The sequence below is a fragment of the Crinia signifera genome, chromosome 6 (genome assembly GCF_055691185.1).
Source record: "Crinia signifera chromosome 6, ASM5569118v1, whole genome shotgun sequence".
NCBI classification, from domain to species: Eukaryota; Metazoa; Chordata; class Amphibia; order Anura; family Myobatrachidae; genus Crinia; species Crinia signifera.
Genome location: NC_139222.1, coordinates 131,319,319 through 131,346,095, shown reverse-complemented (window position 1 = coordinate 131,346,095; position 26,777 = coordinate 131,319,319). Strand labels below are relative to the sequence as shown.

Below are 26,777 nucleotides of genomic sequence, written 5' to 3'. Positions count from 1 at the left end.
CCCTTGGCAAGAGATCAAGTACCAGCCAGCCAATCAGCTACTGTTTTTTTTTTTTTTTTTTAGGCAGTTAGAAGCTGATTGGTTGGTAATTTATCTCTCTCCAAATTCAAATCCTCCTCGCTCTGCACTGTATCACTTACGTCCCCCACATGTCTTGTATGAACTAATACATGTTTTATGCACTTTGCCTTCTTGTCCCCTTATTGCTTGTTTGCCCCAATATTATGTGGAGTCGCAAAATATTATGTTGAGTCGCTTCTGTCGTTTTCTGACATCTTGCTTCTGATTATTACAAAGATACCAGACCCCCCCCCCCCAAAAAAAAAAAAAATTCCAGCTGAAACAATTTGGTTAGAAACAGCCTTTAATGAACTACTAAAGAGCAAAACAAAAACTTGATGAGTGCCACCGTCGTGTTATAGTCCTGTGCATTAAAATAAAAAAATCCTGTTTATAAGTTAATGACACCTGGTCATTTGAGATCACGCATAATTTTATCAATATAATGCTGGAAGTGAGGATATTTAAATTGATTGGCAGGACATGTAAAATTGTCAATGTCTTTCCTTGTGTAGATAAACAGAACACAAGGAAGAATGACAACATCAAGTGTAGACTAAATGAAGGTCTTAGGTGAGGAACATAAACGTAATGTTATAGGCCCAATAGTAGGTGCTCGTTGGCATGAGTCCATAGATACATTATAATGGAAGAACTGGTGGCTTTGTTCCGTCACAGTGTAGATGAGAAACCTACCAGTTCTCCACTGAACGGACATGCACTTCTGGCTGTTTATAAAATGCTGATTGGGGAGGGAGTAGTTGCACATGTAGGTATGAAACCAAATAAAACCCTGATATAAACAAAACATAAATGTGAAGCATAATTAAAGTAAGGGTCATGGGAATCCATCATCATCATCTTCGGCCATTTCTTTAGCAAATTCTAAATCCTGCTGCTCTCTCTCACGCCTCTCCTGAGGGGAAAGACAATGGGGCAGTTCAGAACAAGAAAAGCAAATAGAAAATTAAACTAAAAAACTTTAAAAGGACTTGTCTGAAAATATATAATAATGCAACTGAACTATTGCATGGTCTCATTGGGGTGGTGGGAAACTTGCTGCTGTTCTCCGGAGTTGTGTATTAATAGTAGGAAACACCGCAAATGAAGAACCTGACTGTGCATGACAGCTGTATCAGACTAATCAGAAGTCAGCTAACATTTTTACTAAAACATCAATTCTGGAGTACTTAAACCAGGCTTGTCCAACCTGCGGCCCTCCAGATGTGCTAAAACTACACATCCCAGCATGCCTTGCCACAATTTGGCTATTAGGGAATGCTAGAATGATGGCAATGCATGCTGGGATGTGTAGTTGTAGCACATCTGGAGGGCCGCAGGTTGGACATGCCTGACTTAAACAGTGCTCCAATATAAAGTTGTATCTTCTAGCTCACAGATTCCCAAACTCAGGGGTAGATTTATTATTAGGCGATCAGGGGAATATGCGCTATCCCCGTGCGTTATGGCAGGGGATAACGCTTCCCCCTGATCTATGACACCCGCTGAGTGGGTGTCTAGCGTGCGGCGCTGTGGGGCAGGAGGCATTGCGCAGCTACAATATTTCGTAGTGCGAGTCTGCCTCCTGCCTAATTTATGAAGGTCAGCATCACTGACCATTCCGCCGCCTGCAGCTATTGACTTCGACAGCTGCAGGCAGCGCTCCCCCGCTTCGGCCAGCAAGATGTTGATGCATCTTGTCGGTGTCGCTAATGAGGCGAAGCAGGAAATGTTATAGCGGCGCAATTATCGCCACTATAATAAATCTACCACTCAGTGCTCAGGACCCCACACAGTGCATGTTTTGCAGGTCTCCTCACAGAATCACAAGTGAAATAATTAGCTCCATCTGTGGATCTTTTAAAATGTGTCAATGAGTAATGAATGCACCTGCCGGGTGATTTGGAAAATGTGAACTGTGTGGGGTCCTGAGGACAGAGTTTGAGAGCCACGGTTATAGCTATTTAGGGACTAAAGCCCTATACACACACACACAAGGAAATTGTAAGAGATTTCGCTCAGAAGGACCTTTCTGAGCAATATCTTTTACAATATTCTGTAATGTGTACTAACTATGCATGCTCCCGTGCATTAATGACCCCTCCCGTCTGCTGAACATGCAGGTCAATTTGGCTATATAGCCAACGACCTGCATGTTCAGCAGCTCCCGGTGATGTCACTGAATGATACCGTATACAGATATTATTCAGTGTGCACACTAAATGTCGTTTGCTCTGGAGTTCAGGGGGGAAACACTGACGATAATATTGGCTAGTGATTGCCTAGTGCAGTGATGGCTAACCTTGACACTCCAGCTGTTGTTAAACTACACATCTCAGCATGCCTTGCTACAGTTTTACTATTTGGCTATGCTAAAACTCATGCAGGGCATGCTGGGATGTGTAGTTCAACAACAGCTGGAGTGTCAAGGTTAGCCATCACTGGCCTAGTGTGTATGGGCCTTAATATCCCAGAGAGATCATACTAAGCAATATACTGTGTAGCAGTTACAAGTAAACATAGATACGAGTTATAACTAGATGGCTACAGAATCAAGCACATTTCTGAAACAAACCCTGCAGATGGGTTCAGAGGACACCAGGACAATTTGGATATACCATTCAATATCGGACAAGAGTTAGACAGCTTCAAGTAATGATCCAGTAATCAACGACGACGACAACACACACACACACACACACACACACACTTTTTTCACATTTGGCCATTGTTTCCGCTATCTAATTCTCACCTCTGCAGACTCCAAGTCTTTGTTGTAAGATTTGGGAGGGAAACGCATAGCCTAAAAGTAAAAAAAAAAAAAAAAATTGTGAAAAGGTCAGATATAATTTATCACCAAAAACATAACATGTTTTACAGTATAACTTTCCCAAAACATGTCAAATATTCTCATTGGCACATTTTACCAGTTCTAAATCACAAAAAAACCCGAATATTAAAATGACATATGTTCTATTACAGTTGCATGTCATGTGAAAATACAGGTTAAGTCTCCCTTAATCCATATAATCCAAAAACCAAAATAGGTACTTATGTATTATCTGGGCTCCCATGTTAAATGCACCCCATTTTTTCATACCCCTACTATCCAACTACGCATGGAGTTGATTTTATATAGTGTGGCGAGCGCAGCGAGCCACCGTGCCCGAAGCGTGGTGAGCGCAGCGAGCCCCGCGAGGGGACGCGGTCTCTCATAAGAAAAACGGGAGTCCAGATATTACATAAGTACCCCAAAATATTCTTAAAATTGTGGTTTTTCAGAACACCCGCCTCTTTTTCATACGTACCTTGTCCCCTGATGTCCACGGCGGCCATCGGAATACTCTTCAGTGACATCTCCAGGCCCAAGGATACATTGTGCGGACACGCTGGTGGCGTCACCAGCGCACCTGCGCAATGCACCCATAGGACCGGAAATGCCACTGAAGAGGATTCCAAAAGGACACTGTGGACATTGGGGGACCAGGTAAGTATGAAAAAAAAAAAAAATACATATATTCCGAAAGCCGCAAAAATCCCTGATCTAAAATGCTCGTGGACCCAAGCATTTTGGATTAGGTAGATTCAACCTGTATAAGTTTAAAGAGAAACGAACTGTAAATATATTTACAGTAAACAACTAATCACTTTTGTCTAACACAGAGAGCTCGACAAACCCCGGTTGCCACGGCGACCAGAATTTCCACCCTGGAGACCAGAGGAGATAGGACACAGCGGCAGTGTGTCTCACTTCCTGCCTATGGAGTCCATACAGCCGCGGATAGTAGCGTGTCTCTCTCTCCTCCCTCCCTCGCAGTATATCGGAGGTCCGGACACCCCCCCCCCCCCCCCCAGACATCCTCCTGAGAGGCGTTCCGCTCCCCATTGCCAGGGGATGTTCTGCGGCGGTTTGGCCCACCAGCAGGACCCATAGTTACCTCAGCGGGCTCTCCTATAGTACCTCTGCCGGCTTACAATAAACAATGATGCTGCTTGTCGGTAGCAGCACTGCAGAAGCTGCATTAACTGACAGAGGGCGGGTGTATGGGGTGTGCTGCTAAAAAGAAAAAGGCAGTGACAGACAGGGGTGGACTAGCAAAGGGGGTGGGGTCAGCTGTTTGGGGTCACGGGCTCGCTGTACTTGTGCAAAGCCTGTAGCCAGAACTATGCTGCCAGCCGCTCTGAGCCCTGCTGCTGAGACTTCCTAGCAGTAGTCCAGGAATATTGGTGCTCCTCAACCTTATACCAGCCACCAATGAGCTGGGCTCTTTACAAGATAGCCCCTCCCCCTATCTCCAGAAGTCCTCCCTCCTGGTCAGCATCCACCCTGCTTCCTCCTCCTCCCCCCTTTTGGGAACCAGGTAAGTGCCTTGAAGGAGTGTGGTGGGCAGGGGAGTAGGGGGTGTTATGTCTAAGAAGAAGAAATAGATTTATCAGTGACATGTGGCATACATTTGATTTTTAGTGTGTGTGGGGGGGGGGGGGGGGGGGAGGAACTGCCTGTCAGCAGAGATCACCAATTAGAACCCCCAGCCCCTGCAATTAGAAAAGCAGAATCTGGTCAGCATCTCTTTTCCCCCTGCCCCCTACCTCCCACTCTCTTGTACAAAATGTATTATGGCATGTGTAATGTTTTGGTGTGCGCGGTTGATAATTTATCTGGCTCCTACATTTTCATCCTGGCTCCTACATTTTAAAGAAATTTGTTGAGCCCTGGTCTAACATGAGCCATTGAGCGCAATGACACACCATGAAGTTCTAGGTCGGATATGTCTTCTGCAAATGTAAATCACAAACTGCTTTTAAAATAAATACATTCTTTCTTTAGTGTAGCCCTTCCCACTACCTCATAAGGCTGTGTCTACACATTTTTTAGCATTTTAGCAGGATGCAGTAAAACAGAATCCTGTTTAGCAGGATGCGGCAGGTTTGTCTATATGTCCTGCTAAACAGCTCCTGTTCCACCGGATCCTGCTAAAATGCAATGTGTAGATGCAGCCATATATTTAAATGTGCAGGCTCTTTCCTGCCAAACAGAAACCTTTTAAAAAGGGACCTGTCAAAATGCAATGTGTAGAGGCAGTCCAAGGAAGCAGTCATTATGAATAAGCTTTAAAGTGGAGTTTGACTTTTTCACCACAAACAAAAGCATCTACACCCTCTGACCTTACCTTAACAGACATGTTGTGTATATCAAGACAGAAAGAAATCCGCTGGTGGAAGGCCAGCTGGGGCTCTCTTGTAGAGTATATATCAGTCATCTCCTTAGACTGGACATATCCCTTCTCGTGGTTAATACTGGCCTCAATCACTCCATCTCGGATTGCCTGAAATAAAAAATAAAAGAACACGTTGTAAGAAGCAATGTGAAGAATACATTCATTAAGATTTTCTATGTGGTCTACTGTACGCTCACATTTGATGGTATGATTGTAACATGATAATAATATCAGTTCATTCATCCGTGTAGCAGTGTCTGTTCAGTGCCATGAATTAAAATAAGCAAAATGAGGTGGCAGGTATAAGTCATCTCTGCAACTTTTTGCAGTTCAATGCCAAACTCACCAACAACGGTCAAAGCCAAAAAAAAAAAAAAAAAAAAAAGAGGGTAGGGAAAGTGTTTATTTTAATGTTAAAATGCTAGGACAAAGTGCCGATACATCTCTGGTACAAACTCACAATGAATGCTTATGCATTTAGAGGAGATTAAATAGTATAATTTGGCCAATAAAGACATGTCAGTTTCTATAGAAGGCTCATAAATGTCCACAAATGATGTGGGGCATGCAAGTTGAGGTGTTTCATTGATGGGAATGCATTTTCTAAACTTGCAGATAAGAGTTTATATATAAAATAAAAACTGGAAAAACACTTTATTTACACCAGAATAGTGAAATTAATTTGCTGGCTCTCATTCTTTTGAACCCATCCTATACTTATAGCCATTAAGAGCATTGAATACTATTTTACTATTTTATCTTATATGCCACTTTTTTTTTTGGGGGGGGGGGGGGGGGGTTCAGGGTGATGTTCTTGCACTTCTCCCACAGGATTAACAAGACTGTATTTTAGCATGACTAATATGTTGGTGTACATGGCCTAGTAAGTAAGGTTTTCTGGGTAAATGTTCTCTGGGACTGTAGGTCTATGGAGAACAGGCCTGGATATTCTCCCACACTTACTTTAGCAACTATGAACTCTGCATCCTCAGGACTGTCCAGCTGTAATTTCTGAGCAATATCTGGCAGAGAAATCCGAGAGTATGATAAACTGATCATGCGCACACCTAGAAAAGGGAAGGAGTGAGATAATAAGGTGGGTAATAAGGGTCAGATGTATAACGTTTACATGATGTGATGTCATAACAAATTCATCCTGCAATATTATGTGGAATCTCTGTAAACTGACATCAGAAGATGAACAGGGATTAATTTCGTCCAAGTTCCGTACAATTTATTCACACAGATTGGTATTGTATACAATGGTGCTAGTAGTTTTCATCCACACTGACAAATGAAAACAATTCCAAAATTTGCAAAAATGTATACACACATTGCTGTATTTTCATAGTTAAATTTGAACCACTATAGAAAAATCGGTACTTGTTTCCTAGCACGGCGCCACCGATTTTGATCGGGTCGGAAAAATCGCATCAACGCAATTTTTACATTGGAATCAATGTAAAGTGGTCCCCGAGACCCGATTTTATATTGATTTCAATGTAAAAAGCCCCAAAACCCCACATTTTAATATCAAACCCCCTGATGGTTGAAATAGCACCCCATTGTTAACGCGACCCCACTATTGATGCCAATCCGAAGCGTGGCAAGCGCAGCAAGCCCGCGAGGGGCGGCCACACTATATAAAATCAACTCCACGCCGACGTGGATAGTGGGGGTATGAAAAGGTCGAAGGAAGAGTACCGCCGCCGCTCGCCACGCTTCGGGTTGGCGTCAATAGTGGTGTGGCGTTAACAATGGGGGTACATTAACCATACTTTCTAACCCTATACAATGAGAAATTGGCCATATTGGCCCATTTCCCATTGTTCCCTATGTAAAATCGGGTTGATCAACCCGATTTTAACTTTAAAACTAATTTAACATTATTCTCTACGGGAAAATCGGGTTGATCGCGTCGTGGCCCATTATAATGGCCCGCGATGGACCCGATCAACGCGATTTTGTCTTTCACCAGCAAATACACTACCTGGGGGTCTAGCAAACAGGCTGTAAGCGACCAGAGATTTTTTGTGGAGAACCCCCCACGTCAGGATCTGTATTTAGGTGTAAGATACGGTTCTGTCATTTTTTCCTTTTATTTTATTTCTGAAATTGCATTTAATCGTGTGTGTACTTTTAAAATCATTGTAATATCTTGTAACTATTTTCTAAAGCTCTGTAGTATTTCTAGGAATAAATAATACATATTCTCAGTCCTGGTTCTGTGTTCTTAAGACTCATTAGCCTCAGAAGAGAATGCTCCAGCGTGTTACCATTTGTATATTGTATTGTGCGGTCAGGTGCGAGCCAAGCCGCCCCTTGCGCAGTTTCAAGCGCTAAAATCAGGTTTTGGATGGTGGCAGTGTACCTCAAGGAAAGGACCCGAGAGTCCAAAGTGAACCCCAGTCACGGCCGGAGCTGCTCAGATTGAAGTATCGGAGCAGGCGACCGGTGGGTCCGTGACATTTGGTTACCAACCTGATATCTCTATCGCTGTTGAGAAGATGACAATCACTCCTACCTCTCAAGCTCGCTGCCTAGGTGTTATCCTTGACTCAGAACTTTCCTTTGTACCCCACATTCAATCTGTCTCAAAATCATGCCACATGCACCTAAAAAACATATTTAAAATTCGCCCTTACCTTACACAAGACACTGCAAAAACTCTAATCCATGCTCTCATCATCTCACGCATTGATTATTGCAATAGTCTCCTTATTGGCCTTCCCCAATACAGACTCTCACCACTACAGTCCATTATGAATGCAGCTGCAAGGCTGATCTTCCTAGCCAGACGTTCATTGTCTGCAAAGCTACACTGTCAGTCACTTCATTGGTTACCTGTATTCTACCGTATTCAATACAAAATTCTTTTACTTACACACAAAGCCATAAACCAAACTACACCAACATACATACTTACACACAAAGCCATAAACCAAACTACACCAACATACATATCTTCTCTTATCTCAAAATATCATCAAACATGACCTCTACGCTCCTCCCAAGATCTGCGTCTCTCATCCATACTCATTACTCGCTCCCATTCCCGACTGCAGGACTTTCTTCGGGCTGCACGCACTCTGTGGAATGCCCTCCCAAGCACAATAAGACTCTCCTCCAGTCTCCAAACCTGTAAGCGTTCCCTTAAAACTCATCTCTTCAGGCAAGCTTATCAAATTCCAGAACCAGTCATAGAACCTTGCGTTCTGGTGGAATCGATGCAATAAAGAATACAGTATCTATCCTTATGTATCAATGCCTATTTCTCTATAGATTGTAAGCTTGCGAGCAGGGCCCTCCTACATTTTGACTGTCTGTAAATACCCTGTTTTGTTGTATCACTGTCTGCTATTGTAAAGCGCAACGAAATATGCTGCGCTATATAAGAAACTGTTAATAAATAAAATACACTGGTGATTGTCATAAAATCGGATCCATCGGGTTGATTGCATGCCTTAAGTACCTTAAACTTAAGGCATGCGATCAACCCGACGGGCGCCGTGCTAGGAAACAGGTACCGAAAAATCTAGTCTTTCTTATGCTAAAACAGGGTCTGTTCCTACATTAATCCATCTACTTACCTGTCTTAATGACATTATGTCTCAGGCGGATGATAAGGGTGTAGGTTCCATCTGTCTGAAACTTCTCGCAGAACTGATCTAGCACCTGATTGAATTTGGATAAATTGCCTGTGCGTACAGCTGAGAAAGAGAAATGGATTTTAGGGTGCTGTAAAGAGTAATGGAAATTATAAGCTAATAAGCAATTCCAAAAGATCTGAATAACTTTTTGGGAAATCGTTATCAATTACAACTTTATGCTCTTACCAATTGTAGTACCACTCACAGGGGAGATTCAATTTATTTTCCCCAGTGGCAGTCACTAGGGGGAGCAAAATGGAGTGCCTATCAGCCATGGGCGACATATTTGTTCCCACAGCCAGCTTAGGTGGTGAGGAGAAATGCATGAGAAGTCCATGGAGTCGATCCTTTTAACCCCGAAGTGTGCAAGTTGCCATTTGGGTGCAGTTTTCACGCCGAAAACAGCACCCAAACTAATCCTATATCTCACACCCTTCGCAGGGCCGAAGTCACTGAAATTTTCCTCGCACCCCTATGGAGGTGCGAGCACTTTTCAGTGAATTCGGCCCGCCGTAAATCATTCGCACCCTTCGGGGTTAATAGGATCGCCCCCCATGTCTTGGGTGACCTAAGTAGGACTTCTTGCTTTGTGAAAACTAAACTGCTCTGAGAGTTGCCCATTACTTTGGGCAAAGGTTCAAACAAAGGCATTGACCCCACAGTAAGAAATGACTGCTCACCAACATATGAAGAAAACATATAGATTTTTTTTTTTTACAAGTAATAATTTCAAAATATTACATATAACCCCTAGAAAACCAGGCAAGGATAAAAATGCAGCAGGTACAGTATGTGTTGGGATTACAAAATATTTCATGGTATTTCACCAACACACCGTGAAGACCGCCATACTACACATTTAGCATACCTATATAAAACCACAGTACGTTGTTCAACAAGGAACATAGGACTTCAAAAGACAGAAAAGTGCAATGTAATCATACACCCAAAAAACACAGGGAAGGGCGCAGGTGTGCGTGTAAAGCTAATAAACACAAGAGGAAAATATTCACCTTGAGTCAGCAGGAAATAAGGCATGAGAGACCTCTTCAATGAGTGCTGTCGGAATTGAAGACGGTCTGGAATTTCTCCTAATAACAGTTCTACCACAATCAGCAGCTTGTGGACCTGAGGAAAGTAATAAAGACAGAGTCATACATTCCACTTTGCAATGAGACAAGCAGGAAATATAATACATAAATTATCTGTGCGACATGTGTACAGGTTAATGTAAACGAAGACTCACTGTCTGTTTGAAGCCAACGGCTGTGTGCTGGGGTGCCTTCCTCAAGGCATTAGTCAAGGTTCTTCTAGCTTCAGTATATTCCAACTGAATGGCTTTAATCCGGCCTAAAAGAAGAAATTATATGAGACAACTCATCCAACATGTCATAGACCTATTAACTGAATTAGGGCAGTGGGCACATTGCTGTAAACAATGTTTAAAAGGGTAAGAATATAGAACAACTAATAAAGTGTAGGGCAAAAGGGTAAATGCAAGTAAAGAACAATGAAAAAATTAGTTGAAAATTGGACAATAGAGTTTACTACAATAACAACACAAGTATGGAGAGAATGTTAGCACTTCTTTCAGACGCGGCGCAGGTACCCGAAGGAGAACACTGATCTTGTGACCATCCATGAGAGAAAAAAAGTTGGAGCATATTCCAAAAAAAATGTATCCACTTCACTGGCAAGAGATGACTCAACTGGGTTAGAACTCGTACATATAATTTTAAACTATTATTTACAGAAAGTTTTCTCCAAACTCCATTATCCCAGTATACTGCTTTTATTACAAGAAAGGCATACCATATATACTCGAGTATAAGCCTACTTTTTCAGAAAAAATTTTATGCTGAAAAAGCCCCCCTCTGCTTATACTCGAGTGAGGGTCCCACTTGAGTCAATAAGTTTTCCCAGTTTTTTTGTTGTAAAATTAGGTGCCTCGGCTTATATTCGGGTCGACTTATACTCAAGTATATACGGTATATCTCTCATCTTCACTATTATGGCAACAGAAACTTAGCCATCTTCTCCTCACCTGTATAATACAAATACCGGGCCCACTCATTGTTGTTTGCTTGCTCTGGGAATACAGACTTTGACACCAGTTTTTCGGCCTGGTCATAAAGGTTAAACTGTAAGTAGTTTCTTAGCAGCAAGTTCAGTAATGTGGCCTGTCCATCAGCATCATGCCTGAGGGTGGCTGTGCGTAATCTTGCATGCAGGAAGCTGTACATGTTCAAAAAATAAAAATAAAAAAAAGTGTCCACTTTTACTAAACATACAAGTATATACAAAAATATATATATATATATATATATATATATATATATATATATATATATATATATATATATATATATATATATATATAAACTAGTGGCTTAATTTATACTGAGCAGGTCTACTGCTCTGGGTACTTACCTTCGGACAACATCCAGCTTGTTAAGGAATTCATAGATACGAGAGTGGTAGTAGTAGCACTTTGCTACTATCAAATCCAGAGCTCGTCGGTTTTGGGGGCTGATCTTCTGCATCAAGTCATCTGAAACTTTCTGAGCCTACGGGTGGTAATAATAGAGATTTAAAAAGTCCCAGATAAATAGCCTGTTTTCGGGAGCAGCATCCAAATAAATCCATAGGTACAGGAACTTACAAGTAAGAAAAAGTGGGTCCAAAGTGAACAGACCCATATGCATCAAAGCCAAAGGCGTGTGTGTGTGTGTGTGTTTGTTAATTACACACACACACACACACACACACATATATACATACAAACAAACAAAATGTTCCATTAGAACACTGGATTGATGGTTGCTGAAAATGGCCTATGTAGATATTCCTTTAAACGTTTGCAGCTAGTATAGTCATTTACCACATTAACACTATATAGAATGTATTTCAGATTAATTATGTTATCGTAATTGAAAAAAACAGCGCTTTGCTTTCAAAAATAAGGACATTTCTAAGTGACTCCAAACTGAACAGTAGTGTGTGTGTGTGTGTGTGTGTGTGTGTGTGTGTGTGTGTGTGTGTGTGTGTGTGTGTGTGTGTGTGTGTGTGTGTGTGTATATTTACATTTTCAGCACATGTCAAAAAACTCTGCTAACACAGTTAAATAGCACCCATGTTTGGAAATATCTGGATACACTGACCTAAAATTAGATCCCATTGCCTGGTTATCAGTGCTACCAAAATCCATGAACATTGTGTTTAAAGCTTATCGAATAGTATTTACAGAACTATGACACACATCTGGCACAGTCTGTACACATTTAGGTGTTTTGGAAAACATAGCGCAATATTTCTGCACGCCTAATGTAAAAGGAGCACTCACCTCAGTGTACCGCTTGCTGTTCATCAGATATATCACCAGCAACAGCTGCAGGTAGGCTTCCACCTCAGGGAGAAGAGGAGCTGAGGCAGCCTTACCTGTTCGTGGCCTAAACTGCAAATCACCCTCTGTGTCCATCAGCTAGAGAGTCAGCGTGAAAGAAGTAAACATTAGTGGACCAAGCTCTAAGTAATGTCACGTGACACGGTTAGTGGTTACATATAGAACATCTTTTGGAAAGAAAAACCATAACAATACATATGAAGTGAATATGGCCATTGTGACAGTAAAGAATTAAACAAATAAATTTTTATTGATGGGTCCTCACCTCCTCCAGGAAGCCAATTAGCATGTCACGGGTAGCAGGATTGGAGGTGAAGAACCCATTGATGGCTTTATGCAGGACATTGGGATTAAGACGACGGGACGTGGATGGCAAAGCTCGCAATGCACGTAGAACAAATCGAGGCTCCTTGCCAGAAACTGCCTTCTCAATCTGTTTCACATGCTCCTTAATGTCTACAGCAGAGGAAAATAAAAAGCATTAATTATAAATCAGTAAATTGAAGCAAAATTACTAAATTATATATTTCTACACATACTCCATGCCACAAATACAATGTGTGGTATTAGAAGCATAACAACAATACTTGGATATTCTTTCCCTTGTTTCTATTAAAATTGCACATTATGCCACATAAAAGTGGCTTTTGGCCTGATTCAACCTTGCATTGCAGTTCTAGAGGAACATTGTGTCCATCAGAGTAAATCTGACCTTACTCAGGCTTCTAGTTGCAGGGAGCCTTGAGACTCCAGGGAAACTGCGCAGTCCTTAGCCTCTAAATGCCCGTTTTCCCACACTCAGGCAGAGGTGATCACATTATAGTGATCCGTGTGCAAGACCTGTCCTACACATGCACAGATATCCTGAATATTGGGAAACTTCACAGAGAATCGCATAAGTAACTCCTGCTGCGTAAGGTCCTATAAGCCAGAATCACTGTGTAAATCATGCATCTTGAAGGTTAATTGTTTGTTTTTATCTATGAGTCTATAGAAATTGTACCAGATATTTATTGGCTGCACGTGTGCACTAGACCCGCCATATCTGAACCCAGAAGCAAAATGACACAGGATAGACCAGAGACTCCAAAACAGTCCTCAAGGCACCCTAAAAGTATAGCTATTGCTCAGCACAGATGGATAAATCAAATTGACTGAGGTATTAATTAAGTCACCTGTGGCCGCGCGCGCGTTATAACATATATATTTTGTGCTAGTTGTAATGCTCACATAGAAACATCTATCTTTAATGTTTACATAACTTCCCACAGTAACCATGTATGATGTTTGTTTTTGGAATACCTACAATTAGCATCATGAACATAAACGTTCCCATAGTATACCATTTCTTTTCATTTGTTTATGAGCTGTCTCACAAACATTCTTTCGTACAGGACAATAGAATTTATATTTAGTAGATTTTTTAATATTGTAAGTGTCTGGTAAAATGGTTTATCCCAGAAGTTCCCAAAATGTACCCTAATAGCCTGGACTTACTGGGGCCATGTTGTATATCCTGACCTGGTGCCTGCCACTTGGAACTTGTGCAGAGCCAATTGTATATCAATTGGATGATTGGGCACTGCGGTGAAAAAAAGTGGACCAATTTTATTCCATACTTGGTCAACGTTTCGGGGGTCAATCCCCCGTCGTCAGGACATATACAATAAACTATACAGGACAGATTGGGTTCCAGGATCCAGCGTCAGGCTTGTTATCACGGCGGCGGTCCATTAGATGGTCCGTTGAATGGACCGGGGCCGTGATGACACACCTGACGCTGTGCGCCATAGTACGCGGTGACGTCACCTCAGAGCGCAGGATCCCGGAAGCCAGCCCGGTGGTGCGCGTGTGAGATGACCACAGGGAGGGGGTAAGTATAGACTGTTACAAATACACTCTGCCCTGTCCTGTATAGTTTATTGTATATGTCCTGACGACAGGGGATTGACCCTGAAACGTTGATCAAGTATGGAATAAAATTGGTCCACGTTTTTTCACCGCGTATGAGAGTCCTTGAGTGCCTATTTTTCCAATTGATAAATACCAATGAAATCAGTTTCTCTCATAATTATAGATTTGGAATATTTCACTATTACGGTTTCCTTTTATTACATTGCAAGATAAAGTGTGTACACACTGGCCAAAATATCGGCAGTTCACTTGAATGGCTAACATATTGACAGACCATCGCCCAGTGTGTACTATCACTATTTCTCTATCATCCGGCAGGGGACACTGGCGTTCACGCTGGGTAATAGAGGTGGATGGCTGGGAACTGGCACACTGTAACTTTAAACAGCTGGCTCCTCCCCTCTAGTACCCACAATCCCCAGTTAGAAAAATTGTGCTCGGGAGCTGGCCACGCAGGAGTTCTCTCCTGTATTTGCATCTCTTTTGGGCATTCTTTTTCTGGCATTCCCTGCTAGGGAAGTTATCTCAGTTTCTGAGTGATTTTGTGTTCCCTGTAAGGGAGCTTGGCGCGCTGGTTCAACCAGCACTGACTGTCAGGGTCTCTGCTAAAAGACGCCTGCCAGCCTACCTGTGTTCCTGCGGTCCCCCACCAAAGGGACCGTCAGACACCTTTTCTGCCTGCCTGTGACGCCGGGAGCCCAAGGACAGAGTCACTAACAGTGAGTACCCTTTCAGCGGGGCGGGCTGTTTGTGCTTCACACAGCGCGCCGCGTGTTAACCCGCTGTCGCGTCTCCCAGCAGGTGCAGAGGGGTTAAAACCTTGCTGGCTGGGAGGCTCAGCGTAGCGGGGAGATAGCGGTATATCGCTGTGTGAGGCTGCTCAGACGCGGTACCGCACGCGGCGGGCGCCATTTTAAATGTAATGCCGCGGTGAGGGGGACTTGGCAGTGCTTAGTTTTACAAATGTGGGAATATTGCTGTGTTTAGCTTTATTCTGAGGCATTGTTCTGCTTGTCACCTCTCTCCTGCTTAGGTGTACAAGTCAGTGGGACGTTAACCCTTATATCCCCTCTGGTGGCTTTATAGCTTTGTGTAGGGGGGAAGGTTTGGGTTGCTATCAAGGGGGGCTTAGTCTTCCCTCTGGTACCTACAGTCCCTGGGTCCTTACACCCATCCTGTCTCTTGTGTGTGTGAGGTGTGTGTAAGTGCTTTGAAAACATGACTGGCAAGGCATCCACTAAGGCTGCGCAGAAAGCCTTCATATTCATCGTTTGTGGTGTAAAGTTTTCACAGTCCTCTGCTGAGGGAAAGGCTACTACTTGTGAAACTTGCAGGGGTATATCACAGGGTCCTTCTGAGGTCCCTGTTGCTCCTCCTGCATGGGCTTCCACATTAGTGGGGGCCATGTCTCAGCTTTCCTCTGAGCTGGCTGAATCTAGAGTGGCTCAGCCAGCCTGGGTCTCTTCTCTAACTAGATCCATGGATTCATTTGTGTCTTCTATGTCTGTTCCTTCTCTACAGCAGAGGCGGCCAAAACGGCCGTTGCTTCTGCAGGACTCGGATGATTCCGCGGAGGAACAGGAGTTCTTAGCAGACGACATGGATCCGGACCGGGATGATGATCAGGTCCAGCCTGCAGCTGAGCCAGAACAAGCCCCGGCAGGGGTGGAGGCGCTTATAGTTGCTGTTAAGCGGGTCCTTAACTTCCCGGAGGAGCCGGAACCCGTGTCCCAGGATTTAGAGCTCTTTGAGGTATGTCCTAAGCAGCTGGTGGTTTTTCCTTTTCCTAAACAGGAACAACTTAATTCACCATGGCAGAACCCGGATAAACGTTTCCAGGTTCCGAAGAAATTTCTTTCCTTATACCCGTTTCAACCGTCTGCGCTCGCGCAGTGGGTGACTCCTCCTCCCGTGGATGCCTCTTTTTCGAGGTTGTCCAAGAAGACTACCCTGCCGGTTCCGGGGGCTACGTCCTTAAAGGACCCTGCAGATAGGAAGCTGGAGAACACGCTGAAGGCCATCTATGTGGCAGCAGGAACCCAGTTGCGACCAGCGGTGGTGTCAGCCTGGGTAAGTAAGGCCATTTCTAAATGGGCTGACCAGCTAGTCCAGGGTCTGGATGCGGGCGTTCCTCGCCAGGAGCTGAAGGTATTGGCGGAACATATCCGCGAGTCGGCAGATTTTCTTACAGACGCATCCAAGGACATCACTACGGTTGCTACCAGGGTATCGGCCAACTCTATCGCCGCCAGAAGAGCCTTGTGGTTGCGGTCCTGGCAAGCGGATATGGAGTCGAAGAAGGCGGTAGAAGCCTTGCCTTTTACTGGGGACATGCTGTTCGGCCCTGAGTTGGACAAATGGATCTCCCAGGCCACGGGAGGTAAGTCGGCTTTTCTGCCATCTGCCCCTCCTCCGGCGAGACGTCAGTACGCGGGGCCCTCGTTCAATTCCTTTCGACCGCAGCAGTCCTTTCGCGGGAGGGGAAGAGGTTCGTCCTCTTCCTTTCGTGGGTCCCGTGGAAAGACAAGAGGCCAGCCTGCGGCCAGGGCCCAGTTGCCCAAGCCCCAGGAGAAGCCTGCAGCGTGACTATCCTCCAGCCATGCTGGGGGATTCCCAGGTTGGGGCCCGTCTTTTGGAATTTCGACAACAGTGGCTTGCCACCACGTCGGATCCTTGGGTCCGTCTGCTCATTTCGGACGGATACAGGATTCAGTTTGCGGGTCCCCCACCTTCAAGATTTTTCACGACTGCTCTGCCACGCGAGCAGGAGAAAAGAATACAGTTGCAGGGGGCTATGGAGAAGCTCCTGAAATCCAGAGTGATTATGCCGGTGCCGTTCGAGGAGAGGGAAAGAGGATTTTACTCGAATCTATTCACGGTTCCCAAGCCAGATGGATCCGCGAGACCCATTTTAAACCTCAAGGCGCTCAATTTGTACGTCCAGTACCATCCTTTCAAGATGGAGTCAGTACACTCTGTCATAGCTTCTCTGGAGCCTCAGGAGTTCTTACTTTCCTTGGACATAAAGGATGCGTACCTCCACGTCCCTATATGGAGGCACCATCAATCTTTTCTCAGGTTCGCTGTTGGTCTGTAACATTTCCAGTTCCGCGCCCTTCCGTTCGGGCTGTCCTCAGCCCCTCGAGTTTTTACGAAACTATTGTCAGTCCTGCTAGCCTGTCTGAGGCTTCAGGGCATCAATATTGTGCCGTACCTGGACGACCTACTGATAAAGGCAACATCTCCGTCTCTTCTGCAGGAGCATGCTCACAAGACAATTCTGTTCCTGACGCAGCATGGGTGGATAATGAACTATCCAAAGTCGTCGTTAGTGCCGTCCCAACGCCTACAATTCCTGGGCCTGTTGCTGGATACCAGAGCACAGAGAATATTCCTACCAGAGGACAAGATTGCTTCCATCAGGTTGTTGGTGCGTCAGATTCTACTCCACAAGAGAGTTCAGATCCTACTTTGCATTCGGCTGATAGGGAAGATGGTGGCAGCCTTTCCTGCGCTTCAGTTCGGGAGATTCCACTCTCGAACCCTTCAGTTGGACTTGCTTCGTCAATGGTCAGGTTCTCACCTGTTCATACATCGGAGGGTACAACTATCCAGTCGAGCAAGGTCTTCACTGCTGTGGTGGCTACACAGACAGAATTTGACTCAGGGCCGGCGGTTCGCCATATGGGACTGGGTAGTTCTGACAACAGACGCAAGCCTCACAGGCTGGGGCGCAGTCATCCTGGATCGTCGACTGCAAGGCCTCTGGAATCAGTGGGAGACAAGTCTGCCCATAAACATCCTGGAGCTCAGAGCGATTCACAATGCTCTACTGGCTGTTCCAGACATTGTTCAGGGCAAGACGGTCAAGGTCCAGTCAGACAACGCGACGGCTGTCGCGTACCTAAACAGACAAGGAGGCACCAAGAGCAGGGGCGCCATGAAGGAGGCCGCAAGGATCCTAGACTGGGCGGAGAGACACGAGGTGATTCTGTCGGCAGTATACCTTCCGGGAGTCGACAATTGGGAGGCCGACTTTCTGAGCAGGCAGAAGTTCCATCCGGGAGAGTGGTCTCTGCATCCCGACGTGTTTCAGGAGCTAGTCAGGAGATGGGGTCTGCCTCAGATAGACCTCATGGCCTCCAGGCACAACCATCAACTTCCTCGTTATGTCTCACGAACAAGGGACGAGGGAGCTTGGGCAGTGGACGCTCTGGAGGTTCGGTGGCCCTTCAACTTCGTCTACCTGTTTCCTCCGATTCCGCTTCTAGGAAGGATCCTCAAAAAGATAAGAAGGGAAGGGGTCCGAGCCGTGTTGATTGCCCCCTTCTGGCCCAGACGCACTTGGTTTGCCGAGATTCAGTCGCTGCTCATAGACCAGCCTTGGACACTCCCGGACAGGCCGGATCTCCTTCTGCAGGGACCTTTTCTGCACCCAGCGCTGAAGCCTCTCCGTTTAACGGCGTGGCTATTGAAGAAGACATCTTAAGAAAAAAGGGGATACCGGCGTCAATAATTCCTACGATGATGGCGGCCCGTAAGCCGGTGTCTGCTAAGCATTATCACCGGATATGGCGTGCATATTCCACTTGGTGTTCCGCTCGGGGTTACCCGTTCAGAAGTTTCCATCTGCCTAGGATACTTCGATTTCTGCAGTCGGGGTTAGATTCAGGACTTCGTCTAGCCTCCCTGAAGGTGCAAGTTTCTTCGTTGTCCATACTGTTCCAGAAGAAGCTGGCCTCATTGGCAGAAATCAAGACGTTTTTACAAGGGGTGGCCAGAGTCCAGCCTCCCTTTGTCCCTCCTACACCACCGTGGGATCTGCCTTTAGTTCTGCGTTTTCTACAGTCCGATGCTTTTGAGCCCTTGGAACAGGTAGACTTAAAATTCTTGACATGGAAGACAGTTACGCTATTGGCTCTGGCCTCGGCAAGGAGGGTCTCAGAGTTGGGTGCCCTGTCTTGTCGGGCGCCTTTTCTTGTTTTTCATTCAGACAGGGCGGAGCTTCGTACAAGAGCATCTTTTCTGCCTAAGGTGGTTACTACATTTCATGTGAATCAACCGATTGTCATCCCTGCTTTTACGGATTCCGACCCGCAATCGGTTTCCCTTGATGTGGTTCGAGCCTTGCGAGTTTATGTGTCTAGAACAGCGTCATTGAGGAAATCAGACGGCCTATTTGTCTTGTACGACGCCCTTAAACGGGGTTGGCCGGCCTCTAAGCAGACTATAGCTCGATGGATCAAGCTCACTATTAGGCAGGCCTATTTGGCTGAGGGTAGAGCGCCGCCTTCCTCTATCACAGCTCATTCCACCCGTTCGGTGGGTACTTCGTGGGCGGCGCGTCGAGGCGCGTCTTCAGTTCAACTATGTAGAGCGGCTACATGGTCGTCCTCTCACACCTTCATTAAGTTTTATAGGTTCGACACGTTCGCCTCTTCAGCGGCGGATTTTGGTCGGTTGGTCTTGCAGGCTCCTCCGAGTTCTCCCGCCCAAGGGGGAATCTTTGGAACCTCCCCAGCGTGAACGCCAGTGTCCCCTGCCGGATGATAGAGAAAAGAGGAATTTGGTACCTACCGGTAATTCCGTTTCTCTGAATCCGCAGGGGACACTGGCCTCCCTCCCTACTCTAGTCGCCTGCTGGTCATGTTCTCTTGTGTGTACAGTTCTTGTGGTCTGTATATATGTATATGTATTGTATATATGTTGTGAACAGTTTAATGGTAAGCCTAGTGTCCTTCCTCTCGTTCCAATTTTCCTAACTGGGGATTGTGGGTACTAGAGGGGAGGATCCAGCTGTTTAAAGTTACAGTGTGCCAGTTCCCAGCCATCCACCTCTATTACCCAGCGTGAACGCCAGTGTCCCCTGCGGATTCAGAGAAACGGAATTACCGGTAGGTACCAAATTCCTCTTTTCTGTAACTGCCTCATTCACAGATAAATTGCATCAGCTGTGCAACACAGCTGATGCACAATAGGCCTACAGCGCATCATTCTTGGTGTACGGCCGATCCGCTGACTACTCTTACAGTCACTGGGCAGGCAAATGCAAACGCAACCAAACAGTTTTAAAGTTGATGACAACGGATCAGGCAGTGTGTATGGAGAACACGTTGCCCGATCCATCTGTAAATCAATTAGTCTAAAGATATATCTACTAGTGTGTACCCAGGTTAAGAGAAAAAAACTTTGGCTACCATTCAGAGTATGTCTATGTGATATTATTACTGTATTATTCTGTATATAATGCCAAAACATTTAACAGCCCAATAAAGCCACAAATTCCATAATACTGAAGTATAACATCATGTAACAATGTCAATATGTTAGGCATGCACAGAAATCATATTAAGCTAAAAAACATCTAGCCGTCAGTAATACCACAGTAATTCTCCACTACAGAGCCAGGATAATTCTGAGCCCATCAACACAGCAAATCCCTGGGTCTCAGCTCTGATCTGGGTAAACAGCAGGATGTAGCTTGCTTTTCCACGTCCCTAAATCCTGGTTTTATGCACGTTCACATGCAAAAACTTGGGATTTTAAAAGGTGGTGTAAAAACCTTTTTTTCATTTTTAGAAGTGTTAGTATAAATACCCCTAGTATTATTTATTTACAGTTTATTACATAGCAAAGCTGATTCCGTTGCGCTTTATATTTCTAGACAGTGATCGAACAAACTGGTAAACAACAGACAAACCCCGGTCGCCAGGGCGACCAGATTCTGCTCCCTGGCGACCTGGTCTTGGCCGGGTGTGCTTGTAGTGCAGTGCCGGTCGTCAACCCCTCCTCCGCTCCCACCGGCTGTATAGGAGCCAGAGAGAGGCAAGAGCAGGTCTGTCGTGGTGAGGAGCGGCAGTGGTAGCTTGGCTCCGACCTGGCGCAAGTTTTAAAAAAGCCTGATACGGGGGACGGGGGTTTTCGCCTGCCCTGGCCTTCAGCAGCAGCTCGGATCTTACACTTGTTTGTCCATTATCCCTGCTCTCCCGCTCCCTTCAGTGGGGTTTGCCGCACTATTAGCCACGGTCTATGCGGAGCACTGCGGTCGCTGGAGCCACCGCTGTGTAGGAGCCGGCTGTCATCTCGGACCCTAAGGCCATTGAGGCCACCCCCACCTGGCAGTCTGGCTGGCGCAGCAGCATGAGCACCCTGCTCAGCCCGACTCGCATCTCCCGCCTGCAGGAGAAAGAGGCGCTGCAACAGCTCACTGAGGGACCGCCTGGCCATCTACATAGACAAGGTGCAGGTCAAAGAGCGGGTCCATGTTACCCCCATAGTGGCAGAGCATGTTAACCCCTGACAGACCAAGGTAACCCCGTAGCAACAAGCATTTACCCCTGACAGACCAAGGTAACCCCGTAGCAACAAGCATTTACCCCTGACAGACCAAGGTAACCCCGTAGCAACAAGCATTTACCCCTGACAGACCATGGTAACCCCGTAGCAACAAGCATTTACCCCTGACAGACCATGGTAACCCCGTAGCAACAAGCATTTACCCCTGACAGACCATGGTAACCCCGTAGCAACAAGCATTTACCCCTGGCAGACCATGGTAACCCCGTAGCAACAAGCATTTACCCCTGGCAGACCATGGTAACCCCGTAGCAACAAGCATTTACCCCTGGCAGACCATGGTAACCCCGTAGCAACAAGCATTTACCCCTGGCAGACCATGGTAACCCCGTAGCAACAAGCATTTACCCCTGGCAGACCATGGTAACCCCGTAGCAACAAGCATTTACCCCTAGCAGACCATGGTAACCCCGTAGCAACAAGCATTTACCCCTGGCAGACCATGGTAACCCCGTAGCAACAAGCATTTACCCCTGGCAGACCATGGTAACCCCGTAGCAACAAGCATTTACCCCAGGCAGACCATGGTAACCCCGTAGCAACAAGCATTTACCCCTGGCAGACCATGGTAACCCCGTAGCAACAAGCATTTACCCCTGGCAGACCATGGTAACCCCGTAGCAACAAGCATTTACCCCAGGCAGACCATGGTAACCCCGTAGCAACAAGCATTTACCCCTGGCAGACCATGGTAACCCCGTAGCAACAAGCATTTACCCCTGGCAGACCATGGTAACCCCGTAGCAACAAGCATTTACCCCTGGCAGACCATGGTAACCCCGTAGCAACAAGCATTTACCCCTGGCAGACCATGGTAACCCCGTAGCAACAAGCATTTACCCCTGGCAGACCATGGTAACCCCGTAGCAACAAGCATTTACCCCTGGCAGACCATGGTAACCCCGTAGCAACAAGCATTTACCCCTGGCAGACCATGGTAACCCCGTAGCAACAAGCATTTACCCCTGGCAGACCATGGTAACCCCGTAGCAACAAGCATTTACCCCTGGCAGACCATGGTAACCCCGTAGCAACAAGCATTTACCCCTGGCAGACCATGGTAACCCCGTAGCAACAAGCATTTACCCCTGGCAGACCATGGTAACCCCGTAGCAACAAGCATTTACCCCTGGCAGACCATGGTAACCCCGTAGCAACAAGCATTTACCCCTGGCAGACCATGGTAACCCCGTAGCAACAAGCATTTACCCCTGGCAGACCATGGTAACCCCGTAGCAACAAGCATTTACCCCTGGCAGACCATGGTAACCCCGTAGCAACAAGCATTTACCCCTGGCAGACCATGGTAACCCCGTAGCAACAAGCATTTACCCCTGGCAGACCATGGTAACCCCGTAGCAACAAGCATTTACCCCTGGCAGACCATGGTAACCCCGTAGCAACAAGCATTTACCCCTGGCAGACCATGGTAACCCCGTAGCAACAAGCATTTACCCCTGGCAGACCATGGTAACCCCGTAGCAACAAGCATTTACCCCTGGCAGACCATGGTAACCCCGTAGCAACAAGCATTTACCCCTGGCAGACCATGGTAACCCCGTAGCAACAAGCATTTACCCCTGGCAGACCATGGTAACCCCGTAGCAACAAGCATTTACCCCTGGCAGACCATGGTAACCCCGTAGCAACAAGCATTTACCCCTGGCAGACCATGGTAACCCCGTAGCAACAAGCATTTACCCCTGGCAGACCATGGTAACCCCGTGGCAACAAGCATTTACCCCTGGCAGACCATGGTAACCCCGTAGCAACAAGCATTTACCCCTGGCAGACCATGGTAACCCCGTGGCAACAAGCATTTACCCCTGGCAGACCATGGTAACCCCGTGGCAACAAGCATTTACCCCTGGCAGACCATGGTAACCCCGTGGCAAAAAGCATTTACCCCTGGCAGACCATGGTAACCCCGTGGCAACAAGCATTTACCCCTGGCAGACCATGGTAACCCCGTGGCAACAAGCATTTACCCCTGGCAGACCATGGTAACCCCGTGGCAACAAGCATTTACCCCTGGCAGACCATGGTAACCCCGTGGCAACAAGCATTTACCCCTGGCAGACCATGGTAACCCCGTGGCAACAAGCATTTACCCCTGGCAGACCATGGTAACCCCGTGGCAACAAGCATTTACCCCTGGCAGACCATGGTAACCCCGTGGCAACAAGCATTTACCCCTGGCAGACCATGGTAACCCCGTGGCAACAAGCATTTACCCCTGGCAGACCATGGTAACCCCGTGGCAACAAGCATTTACCCCTGGCAGACCATGGTAACCCCGTAGCAACAAGCATTTACCCCTGGCAGACCATGGTAACCCCGTAGCAACAAGCATTTACCCCTGGCAGACCATGGTAACCCCGTAGCAACAAGCATTTACCCCTGGCAGACCATGGTAACCCCGTAGCAACAAGCATTTACCCCTGGCAGACCATGGTAACCCCGTAGCAACAAGCATTTACCCCTGGCAGACCATGGTAACCCCGTAGCAACAAGCATTTACCCCTGGCAGACCATGGTAACCCCGTAGAAACAAGCATTTACCCCTGGCAGACCATGATAACCCCGTAGCAACAAGCATTTACCCTTGGCAGACCATGATAACCCCATAGCAACAGCATATTAACCCCTGGCCTCAAGCATGAAACCCATATCAACGAGCATGTAGGTAAGCAGAACTTATGTGGCATAATATGTAATTACGGCCTGTGGTATTATAGTGTTCATTCTAGCACCCGCTAGTTTTGAAAACCCATGCAGTTCCTGTTCCCTGCCTGGGGTGTCGCTGTCTGCTGTGGTGTTTCTAGCACAGGTCTGGTTTGCATATCAGTGCTGATTTACAGACCACACTGTGCTAGAAGCACTACAGCAGACAGCGACACCCCAGGCAGGGAAAAGGAACTGCATGGGTTTTTAAAGATAGCGGGTGCTAGAATGAACACTAGTATTATATGTAATGAACATTACGATGTTTGGTATAATGTGTAATGGACCTTGCGGTGTGTGGTATATGTAAATGGGCATTATGGCGTGTGCACATTTTGGGGCATGCCTTCGGCGCTCACTGTCCCTATTATTAGTTTATCTTGCTCCTACATTTTCATCCTGGCTCCTACATTTTAAAGATATTTGACTAGCCCTGCGGTAGTATTCTAAACCCTCCCTTAATGCACCCCATACAGCCTAACACTAAATTTGCCCCCATAATGCCTAAACACAACAATTTAAAGATTGACATATCTGACAACTAAACAGCATTCTTTACACAACAACTCAAAAGGCAGTACAGATGGTGTAATGGTTAGCATTACTACCTCACAGCACTGAGGTCATGGGTTCGATCCCCACCATGGCTCTAACTGTGCAGAGTTTGTATATTCTCCCCATACTTGTGTCGGTTTCCTTCCACAATCCAAAGATATACTGGTAGGCTATTTGGCTCCCAACAAATTAACCCTAGAATGTCTGTGTGTGCATGTACATGTGGTAGGGAATATAGCTCCTATGCCCCTCTACTGGGGCATGAACTGATGTGAATGTTCAAATATTCTCTGTAAAGCGCTGCGGAATATGTATGCGCTATATAAGAAACTGGTAATAAATAAATACTTTAGGCTTGGTCTGCATCTCACTGCTTAAGTGCTGGTCGCGATTTGGCTAATGTGCTACAGGCACTCATTCCCAACGCTATACAATAGCACATTTGAAATCCAAAGTACAGTTCATGTTATGTGTATGTATAACATCACAGGCATTACAGAAGACAGTCCGAAGCAGAATAAACATTGAGGCAGACCTAATGCATGTATATGCAGCAGAGACAATGCAGGAGGCAGTTCTAGTACATGGCTTTGCTTCTTCAACATTTCAATATATACACAGAGCGTATTACTGAGTGTGCCCTATCCTCTGGGCAGGGTACAGCATGCAGTGGATGTTCTGATGGCACAGACACAATAACATAGGGCATATACAGGGAACAATGGTGTATGTATACCTTCCAACGTGACGCTGTCCAGCTCCTTCTTTCCCCCCTCCCCGGTGGTCGCCGCCACGGGCTCCTCCTCCTTCATCTCTACATCCACCGGTTCTCGCTTTTTTGCCGTAGCCTCCTTCATGCTGAGTATTACCCGGTGCCTGCAGAACCAGTTTCCGCTTCCGGTCCGGGAATGACTGGCAAGTCTGTCTCTCACTCTGCCGTAGCGCAAGGGCTGCCGGGAACAGACGCGCAGGCTGAATAGTGGATTTCCGACTCCGAGGCTCATTAATCAATCTGATTCCTCCTGACTGTCATGATGAGTCATGACACAGGCAGTTGTTTCAGTGTAGAGCTAGTCACGCTAGGTAGCTGTGTGAGCTGCTGTGCTGCGTTCCCTGACACAGTGTCATGATGGTATGGATGTTCAAATACTATAATTTCATATAATGTGATCTGACCACTGTCATTAGTTTTCAGGGAAAATAGTAAGTTTCAATTATTTGTCCTATAGAACTTTTTGGCTGCTTCCAAAATACTTCATGTGACTAGGGCTAGGCTCCACTGTATTTGGGATGCTGCATACAGACCTTTATTCTGGTTGACTTGCAAGTTGCAAGGCTCCGACCAAGAGCCGCCTGCACTAAACTAGTAAAAAAAACACATGTTAATTTTAGATATGATGTGTCAGCAGTTGCCAGGTTCTTAACCCCTTCATGACAGAGCCAGTTTGTGCCTTCATGACAGAGCCCTTTTTTTCAAATCTGACATGTCTCACTTAAGTGGGGATAACTTTTTTTTGCTTTTACTTATCCCAGTGATTTTGAGATTGTTTTCTCGTGACACATTGTACTTCAAGTTAGTGGTAAATTTTGGTCGATACAGTCTGTGTTTTTTTGTGAAAAATACCAAAATATCGTGAAAAAATGGAAAATTTAGCAATATGCAAAATGTCACATTTTCTGCTTGTGAGACAAATAATCATACCACTCAAAATAGTTAATAACTAACAAAGACCATATGTCTACTTTATGTTGCAATCATTATTTCAACCTCCTTTTCATTTTTTTGGACACTAGGAGGCTTCAAATATGACTAGCAAATTCTCAAATTTTCAAGAAAATTTCAAACACTGATTTTTTTAGGGACCAGTTCAGTTCTGATGTGACTTTGAGGGACTT

At 45.9% G+C, this 26,777-nt stretch overlaps 1 protein-coding gene across 1 annotated transcript; it reads right to left on the bottom strand.

Annotated features, from left to right (window-relative positions):
• Nucleotides 1-346: 346 nt before the first annotated feature.
• On the bottom strand, nt 347-25,850 carry PSMD3 (proteasome 26S subunit, non-ATPase 3). Its single transcript, XM_083147231.1, has 12 exons — nt 25,618-25,850; nt 12,598-12,788; nt 12,273-12,410; nt 11,360-11,496; nt 10,974-11,164; nt 10,176-10,279; nt 9,943-10,057; nt 8,870-8,989; nt 6,243-6,346; nt 5,232-5,387; nt 2,813-2,863; nt 347-976 (listed from the first exon to the last, which is right to left on the bottom strand). Exons 1-12 carry the CDS (start codon nt 25,736-25,738, stop codon nt 899-901), a joined length of 1,506 nt encoding a protein of 501 aa, XP_083003357.1. The 5' UTR covers nt 25,739-25,850; the 3' UTR covers nt 347-898.
• Nucleotides 25,851-26,777: the final 927 nt, after the last annotated feature.

Bases quoted from the DNA above. Each gene is read 5' to 3' on its own strand.
- PSMD3 (XM_083147231.1), bottom strand. From the start codon at position 25,738: ATGAAGGAGGCTACGGCAAAAAAGCGAGAACCGGTGGATGTAGAGATG. The intron at 12,789-25,617 runs GTATACATACAC...CCTCTGCTGTAG, and splicing joins GGACAGCGTCACGTTGGAAG to ACATTAAGGAGCATGTGAAA. The intron at 12,411-12,597 runs GTGAGGACCCAT...CTGACTCTCTAG, and splicing joins TAATTGGCTTCCTGGAGGAG to CTGATGGACACAGAGGGTGA.